The sequence below is a fragment of the Trachurus trachurus genome (assembly GCF_905171665.1).
Source record: "Trachurus trachurus genome assembly, chromosome: 15".
NCBI classification, from domain to species: domain Eukaryota; kingdom Metazoa; phylum Chordata; class Actinopteri; order Carangiformes; family Carangidae; genus Trachurus; species Trachurus trachurus.
In genome coordinates, this window is record NC_139906.1 from 7,019,622 (window position 1) to 7,028,672 (window position 9,051).

At 43.0% G+C, this 9,051-nt stretch overlaps 1 protein-coding gene across 1 annotated transcript; it reads left to right on the top strand.

Moving 5' to 3' along the window:
- The first annotated feature begins 6,748 nt into the window (after window positions 1-6,748).
- On the top strand, window positions 6,749-8,313 carry LOC310998619 (ribonuclease inhibitor-like). Its single transcript, XM_083988760.1, has 2 exons — window positions 6,749-6,957; window positions 7,969-8,313. Exons 1-2 carry the CDS (start codon window positions 6,845-6,847, stop codon window positions 8,144-8,146), a joined length of 291 nt encoding a protein of 96 aa, XP_083844886.1. The 5' UTR covers window positions 6,749-6,844; the 3' UTR covers window positions 8,147-8,313.
- The last annotated feature ends 738 nt before the right edge of the window (window positions 8,314-9,051 follow it).

The window sequence follows — 9,051 nt, forward strand, 5'->3', positions numbered from 1 at the left end:
ATTTGATCTGTAGCTGTCTGTGGAAGTAAAATAAAGTGTAAAGTGCAGCAGTAAAGAGAAAATGTTTGTGTAATAATCATTTGGTAACTGTTTTTAGTGCTATGGTTTTTGGAGCATTACGGGTATTTTCCCTCCATCCATCCTCCTTTCCTCCCTCCTTTCCTTCCTTTCATTCTCCCTTCTCCTTCCTCTCCTTTCCTTTTTTTGTTCCTCCATTTCTCCATCCTGCTTTCCTTCCTTTCTTCCTTCCTTCTTTCCACCAACCTTTTCTCTTCCTTCCTCCTTTCTTTCCCTTGGTCCTTCCTTCTTCCTTCCCTGAACCAATCTGTTCTCCTTCTCCAGTCTTCTTTCCTTCCTTCTCCTCCCTCTTTCCACCATCCCTTTTCCAATCCTTCTTTCCTTCTTCTTCTTCTTTTCTTGATCCAATCTGTTCCCCTCCTCCATATTTTCTTTCTTTCTTTCTTTCTTTCTTTCTTTCTTTCTTTCTTTCTTTCTTTCTTTCTTTCTTTCTTTCTTTCTTTCTTTCTTTCTTTCTCTTGACGGAGGAGGACACTAACCATTGTGTTGATGCTACTGTACTATAGACCACACGCACTACAATATCACCAGAACCAGAGACATGTGGGCTGGTTCTGGCCCAGAACCCTATATCTGACAGTTGTGCCACTGAATTTTTACTGGAGGCCTCGAGAAAGAAGAAGGAGACCCCCTTCCTCAATCCCTTCCTAACTCCACAACCCCACAACCCCCCCACCAACGTCCAGTACAGCTGGCCACTGGTTACTAATGAGCTACAGAACATACTGTAGCTGCTATTGGGCCGGATCAATAAACATAAAATCAAGTATTGTTAGATAGAAAGAAAATTGCTAAATTAATTACACTTTAAAGTTACAACTTCCAAACCATAAAACAAACTGAGAACAGTTGTTGTCATGTCCCAGTTTATCAGATTTACTGGAGCTGGGACGGTCAAACAAAAAAAAAACCAAGCCAGGACTAAATAACCCAGCTTTCCCATGAGGCTTTGCTTGACGCTCATTGCTGTCCACACTCCCCCCTTTCTCCCTCATACTTCCTCCCCGCTGTCGTGTTACCTGTTGTGACAGAGTCCCCCCGTCCCCGACCCTGTTTGATCACAAAATGTCTGCTACTACAAACCAAACCCGCGACGACCCAACCACCCGTCTCCAAACCGCAGTGGTCCTCTCCTCTCCTCCTGGTCGACAGTTTCATCTCCGCCATCTTGTTTTTTTTTTCTGTTCTTGGTGGCCAAAACAAAAACATAAAACAAAAACGAGGAAATGTAATAATCATTGTTTGGTAACTGTTTTTAGTGCTATGTTTTTGGAGCGTTACGAGTATTTTCTAACATGTTAAATAAAAGATTGTAGTGTACAAATTCACATTTATAAAATATATATATATAGATATATATGAGAAATGTATGTTCTAATGCAATAAAGAGAGATTAAGAATAATGAAACTTGTATTGATCTGATTATTATTGTTCTTACTTGTATTTTTCCATGTTTATGTCTTTGCTCCTTCCTGCAAAAACATTTATTTTTTCTGTCTTTGAAATCTAATTTAAAATCTTCAGTAGCTACTTCAGTCCAGAATAATAATACTTTCTTGGATCGTCATCAGTCATGCAATTTGAAAATGTATACTTGTCCTCTTTAAGGTTTTAATAATGGAAATTTGGAATTTAAATTTAATTAATCAAAAGTCAGATTGCCTTTGTGTTCTTCAACCCTTATTCAAATGACAATGCATTTTGCAGAATGGTTACAAGTCCAACCCCCAGGTTCAGGTGCAGGTGTGTGGAGCAGGAGGAACCGGATTGAAAGCGAAAGTATTCAGTGAGTTCAGACGACATTTTAAAGAAGTTGGAGTTGGGAAACTGAAGTCAAAGGCAGTCAGGTGAGTGTTAACACAGCTTTATCATAAATAATATAGTCATTATTGGTGTGTGAGTGAGTTTGTGCCAGTAGACTGTGCAGGGAAGAAGAGTCACAGTGAACTTCAGTCCACACATGGAGACGCTGAAAGAAAAGGAGCAAACAACAGGAAATGAAGAGCTGAAAAATAGCCTACACATGAAAAGTGGCCAAGTAAAGTTTATTTTACTGTATAGTGTGTTTGTGTGTGTGTATGTATAGTGTATGTGTGTGTGTCTCATACCTTACAACACTCAAGTTGTGAGTTGTGAGTGTGGGAGGGGCAAATAGCACCTGCTGCAGACAACTCAACTTGTTTAACATGTTTGTGTGGGTGTGTTTTCTCAGTCAGACTCACAGGAGTCCATTTGAGTTATGAGTCTTAATGTGGAGGAAGAGGAAGATAGAGCAGAGTCTGCATCTATGGAGAGTGACTGGTCCAAAGATCGTCTTCCAGGCCTCAGTCCTGAACCTGGATCCTCAGAGTCACAGTAAGAGAGCTGCTACAAACCTGTGAACGTCCAAACTGTCTCTGGGTCAGAGTTCAGTGTGTTGAGCTGCTGTAGTCAACGTGACTGGACCAGGAAATAACATGAGTTTTAACAGATTCATATCTTCAGTTGGAGCCAGTGAGCTTATTTTTACATGGTAGAACATAAATACAGATGTTGAAATAATGACTTATAGTAATTATGAAAAATAGTATAGTTATTATTGAAAATTTCAATATATAGTTTTACAGATAGATTTTTAGAAAGAGTGACATGTTACAGATTCAGTTAACGTCCACAAAATGAACAGAATATGTGCATTCCTCAATTTAGTTTTTGATTTGGAAAACATGTTTGTGTTTGCAGAGGTCAGGACCACAGACTGAGAGCAGACTCTCCAGGATCCATCTGTCTGTCTATGAAGAGTGACTGGTCCAATGATCAACCACCAAACTTCAGTCATGAACCTGGACCCTCAGAGTCACAGTAAGAGACAGTTCTACTGTAAACTGAGCAGAAGATGATTCAGTCATTAGACTCACGTTAAAGAAACAGAGAGAAACCAGGAACCAGATCCATTAAACTCTGAACTCTGAGAAAGAGAGAGAGAGAGAGAGAGAGAGAGAGAGAGAGAGAGAGATAGAGAGAGGGAGAGAGAGATCAGAAGTCCGGCCAGCCCACATCAAAATCGGACACACAGGGTTCAGTTTGAAATCATACTCGGGCCGGGTCGGACCAGGGCTTACTTTTTATTTTGTTTTGGCTGCGTTCAAACTGAGAATTGACGCTTGTGAGTCCGGCCGCATCGACTACAACACCCGTGGGTCGGACCGGGTCACGTTTTACTTTTCAGCAGGAATGAAAAGTAAAACGCATAACAACAACAATATAATTCCAGAGATAGTTTTTAGAAACAGTGATGACTCACAGATTCAATTTATATCCACAAAATGATCAGAATATGTGCATTCCTCAAATTGGTTTTTGATTTGGAAAACATGTTTGGTTTGCAGAGGTCAGAAGCACAGACTGAGAGCAGAGTCTCCAGGATCCATCTGTCAGTCTATGAAGAGTGACCGGTCCAAACCGCTTTCTGTTGACTTCAGTCGTGAACCTGGACCCTCAGAGTCACAGTAAGAGAGATGGTTTACTGTAAACTGAGCTGAAGATGATTCAGTCATTAGAGTCACATTAAGGAAACAGAGAGAAACCAGGAACCAGATCCATTAAACTCTAAAGGTTCAAAACAAAACTCAGAGACAGAAACATGCACACTGCAGTGTCCTTGTGTTACTGTGTCACACTTCATCTTAGTTCAAGTAATACAGTACACATGGCCGAAAGGGAAAGCGGGAGAAGCAAAAGCTTATCTAGTCCCACCCCCATTACCCACAGAATAAAATCTTTATCGTAATCTTTTCTTTTCTTTTGCTTTTTATATTTTGACATAACATTTTCTTTACTTATGACATTTTGACATAACACGTTACAGCAGTAGGTATACAGAGCTGAAGTCTAGCTCTAGACAGTACATACAGATTACGTGTGTGTCTGCACAGGTGTCCATATTTGTCCGTCATGAGTGAACAACAGTCTCATCTTGTAGCCTGGCATGTCACAAAGTCACAGAGTGGTCCAATCGACAGAGAGCAAAAGTCCAGTGTACTTATTATTTGTTGGGATGGTGTGAGAGCCCTTTTATGCCATTTTTCTTTTATTCATCCGTCTCCTCTGCAGCTTTCGCCGCGCTTACAAATCCAACACAGGTTCATTAGAGCGACACAGCAGCGTCTGGATGATGAGTTCATTAGTTAAAGCACCAACATGACAAAAAGCAGATAGGACTCAATATCTAACACATGATCAGTATCTGAAAGAGTCACAGAAACGTTCACAGGAAAACACAACCAACAGCTTCTGCATCATTTCAGACATTTGAAGTAAAAAAAAAAGATAAAACAATGCAGATCTAAAGACCCTCAAATTAACAGGACTTTTGGTTTAGAGTCAAGATTTTAGGTTAACAGATGAACAGAGACAGAACCCAGACCACTTCAGGACCAGGTTTTCATTCAGCTCAACTCTCTCCACTCTTCTTCTACTTTCTCTCTCTCTGCTCCTCTTCTTACTGAAGCCCCGCCCTCTTGAGGTGGTGAACCAATCAGAGCCCAGATGTGTAGGCTACCTGTGACTGTGACATGTTGGTGACACAGAAATGTCTTGACAGGAGGAAGAGGAGTGGTGTCTCTGTGGACGAGCAGCTGTCCTGCTGTGGTCTCTGTCAGGACGTCCTGAAGGATCCGGTCTCCTACAGCTGTGGACACTGGTTCTGCAGACGGTGCTTCACCTCAGACTGGGACCAGTCTGGTTCTTCAGGACCCCCCTCCTGTCCCCAGTGTATAAAAAGACCCAGAATCAGAGGTGGACTGCAGACAGCTAATCAAAGCAGCTGTGTACAAAGTGAGACTGAACATCTGTCTGCTGATGTGGTCATTTGTGAAACCAGGACCAGATGTTTTCTACAGAGTCATTGTCCCATCACACAGCACTGACATTTAAGATGATCATCAACACCACAACAATCAAACCTTTTCTTTGTTGTCTGTAGTTTTTCTGTAACTGATGAAAATAATCAGATCAGATTGTCAGACTCTCTGTCTTCAGTCTGACTCTGTCTCTTCTCTCTCAGCAGATCGTGGTCTCCAGGAGGTTTTAGATCAACATAAGACCAGTCTGAGGAGCAGATGTGAACAAGTGACTGAAGGAACTGAGAGAACAGGAAGTGGAACCCTCCTCAACAGCATCTACACTGAGCTCTACATCACAGAGGGACAGAGTGAAGAGGTTAATATCCAACATGAGGTGAGACAGCTGGAGACAATGTCCAAGAAGAAGACCGTCCATGACACTCCAATCAAGTGCAACAACATCTTTAAAGACTTAACTGTCCAACAGAGAGAGGGTGTCTCTACAGTCTCACCTGTCCAACAGAGACCCATCAGACTGGTTCTGACCAACGGCGTCGCTGGCGTAGGAAAAACCTTCTCGGTGCAGAAGTTCACTCTGGACTGGGCCGAGGGCTTGGAGAACCAAGATGTCGACCTGCTGGTTCTGCTTTCGTTCAGGGAGCTGAACCTGATCAGAGATCAGCGGTTCAGTCTTCTCAGACTGCTCCATGTTTTCCATGCAACATTACAGAAGGTCACAGCAGAGCAGCTGGCTGTCTGTAAACTTCTCTTCATCTTTGACGGCCTGGATGAAAGCCGACTGTCACTGGACTTCAACAACAGGGAGGTTGTGTCTGACGTCACACAGACTTCATCAGTCAACGTGCTGCTGACAAACCTCATCCAGGGGAATCTGCTTCCCTCGGCTCTGGTCTGGATCCCCTCCAGACCTGCAGCAGCCAATCAGATCCCTCCTTCATGTGTTGACAGGGTAACAGAGTTCCGAGGCTTCACTGACGCCCAGATGGAGGAGTACTTCAGGAGGAGATCCAGTGATGAAGATCTGTCCAGAAGAATCATCTCACACATCAAGATGTCCAGGAGCCTCCACATCATGTGTCAAGTCCCGGTCTTCTGCTGGATCAGTGCTACAGTTCTGGAGTTCATGTTGACCACAGACCAGAGAGGAGAGCTGCCCAAGACCACGACTGACCTGTTCTCACACTTCCTGCTGGTCCAGACAAAGAGGAAGAAGAACAAGTACGGTGAAGGACATGAGACGAGTCCACAGGAGCTGATGGAGGCCGACAGGGTAGTTCTCCTGAAGCTGGGGAGGCTGGCGTTTGAACAGCTGGAGAAAGGAAACATCATGTTCTACCAAGAAGACCTGGAGCAGTGTGGTCTGGACGTCACAGAGGCCTTGGTGAACTCAGGACTCTGTACTGAGATCTTCAAAAGAGAGAGCGTGATCTTCCAGAAAACAGTCTACTGCTTTGTTCATCTGAGTGTTCAGGAGTTTCTGGCTGCAGTCTACATGTTCCACTGTTTCACCAACAGGAACACACAGATCTTGATGAACTTCCTGGGAGGACAGTATCATGATTACTATTCAATTCTGGATGCCCTCCTGAAGACAGCTATGGAGAAATCCCTCAGCAGTAGAAACGGTCACCTGGACTTGTTTGTTCGCTTCCTTCATGGCCTCTCTCTGGAGTCCAACCAGAAGCTGTTAGGAGGTCTGCTGGGTCAGACAGACAACAGTCCAGAAACCATCCAGAGAGTCATCAACAACCTGAAGAAGATGAACAGTTATTCTACCTCTCCTGACAGAAGCATCAACATCTTGCACTGTCTGATGGAGATGAACGACCAGTCAGTTCATGAGGAGATACAACAGTTCATTAAGTCAGAGAACAGATCAGAGAAGAAACTCTCTGAGATTCAATGCTCAGCTCTGGCCTACATGCTGCAGATGTCAGAGCAGGTTCTGGACGAGTTTGACCTGGAGGAGTACAACACATCAGATCAGGGACGACTGAGACTGATCCCAGCTGTGAGGAACTGCAGAAAGGCTCGGTGAGTCCAGACATGATCATTACAATTATTGATCCGTAGTATAGTGAAGCTCAGATAAACATAGTTCTTAGAGCCTGTCTACACTAATATGTATTTAATTAATCCACATAAGTATTTTATCATTTCAGCGTTTCGGCCAGACAGAAACAGTATTTTTTGGAATCAAAATTTGAAAACCCTGCCCCAGCGTTTTCGTGACACCTAAAACGGGTCTTTTGTGAAACGATGATACCATGCCCCCAACTGCTCTGTAACCTGAGGCACACCTCTACACATAAACACCATGGATCTATTATACATCCATGGTTTAACACTCAATGGAAGTCATGTAACAACAGCTGACTACTGTCGTTCCCTTGGACAGTGCGGCTGAATCTCGCCCGTTAAATCATCATCGATCATCATGTTTGCACTGACACGACTCCCAGTCAAATTTTGATCCACTTATATATTTGGAGTTTGAGTTAGGAAACTTTCCCGCTTCTTCTCTGTTGTTGATGTTTATGTGTGGTAGGGCTACAGCGCCACACACGCTCCACACGGGCCTGGTGGATGTTCTACAGCGTAGTTTTTTTTATTTTGACTTTCTAGTTTTATTCAAACCAGAAACTGATTACAGCAGCTGCTTTCTAGCTTTTCTTGAAATTCTGTAGATGCCCAGATCACCACCAAACATTTAGTTTCTGCAAATTCTGTTTCTCCAAATTCTGTTTCTCCATGTTGTCGGTCTCCTCCTTCCTGTCGTCTTCACAGGCTAGAATATGACAAGTCCACTATCACTTTGCAAGGAAAAAACAACTATTTTTTGGTTTTTCGGTCTGAACATGCCAGCCATGTTTCATGTCAAACTGAGACAGAGAAGATGAGCTGAACCTCAGATGTTCATCATATCATCACATCCTGTGGGATGCCCTGTGGGGCGGTGTGTGGTGCAGTGGTTAAAAAAAAAAAAGTTTTACTATAGTCTAAAGCTGATTTTATTCTGACACATTTTATTTTCTCTCTTCACAGACTTGGCCATTGTCAACTCTCAGAGAGTCACTGTGAAGTTGTGGCCTCAAGCCTGAAGTCCAGCCCCTCCCACTTGACAGAACTGGACCTGAGTGAAAACGACCTGCAGGATTCAGCAGTGAAGGCTCTGTGTGCTGGACTGGGGAGTCCAAACTGTAGACTGGAGACTCTGAGGTGAGTTCACTGACTGGACCTGTTGGAGTTTGTCTCCACTTTGTCCTCACAGGTGGAGCTGGTAGAGTTTAAGAGGCGGAGTCACTATGTCTGTGTTGAAGCAGCAGCAGCTTCTCATGAATGTTAATGAGCTGTTTTCTCTCTCTGTACGTGGCTGTTTTGTTTTTTAAGCACCTTTTCAGATTACAGAACAATTAAAGGAATAGTTCACCCAAAATTCAAATTTCCGTGTCTTCTTGGAGTTACAGCGGGGTCCGTGCAGCACTGCATGTCCATATGACGGTAGCAAACAGGGCTCACTTTTCTTCGCCCAAAAAGACACACCAAAAAACATCCAAATAACTTCATGCTGCTCGTCTGTAATGTCCCTCTCTGGGAGCTTCCGCTACAAACAAGCTTAAAATATAGACTTATTAAATTTTTTTCGGAACGATTTCTCATGTAGGGGCTTCAATACAAGTATGCGGTGCTGCGCAGACCCCCCCCCCTGTAACTCCAAGAAGGCACGGATGACTCTGAAACATCTCCCAACCCTTAATCGACACGAGGGTAAGTAGAAAATGAGTGAAATTTGAATTTTGGGTGAACCATCCCTTTAACATTTTACAGCAAATAAACTACGCCAAACCACTCCTCACAAGACTAATTAATTATTAATTTAAAAAATAAATAGGATAAATAAAATAATGAAAATAGAAAAAAAATCTAGATATACAGTATGTAGATGCACACTCACACATAGATATACATAGTATATATTAAGAGGCAGAGTCACTACATCTGTGTTGAAGCAGCAGCAGCTTCTCATGGATATTAATGAGCTGTTTTCTCTCTGTGACTGTTTAACCTGCTTCCTGTTGCTTCAGCTGTTGGACTTTTATTTTCTAAACTTGTTTTTTCTGAAGCTTC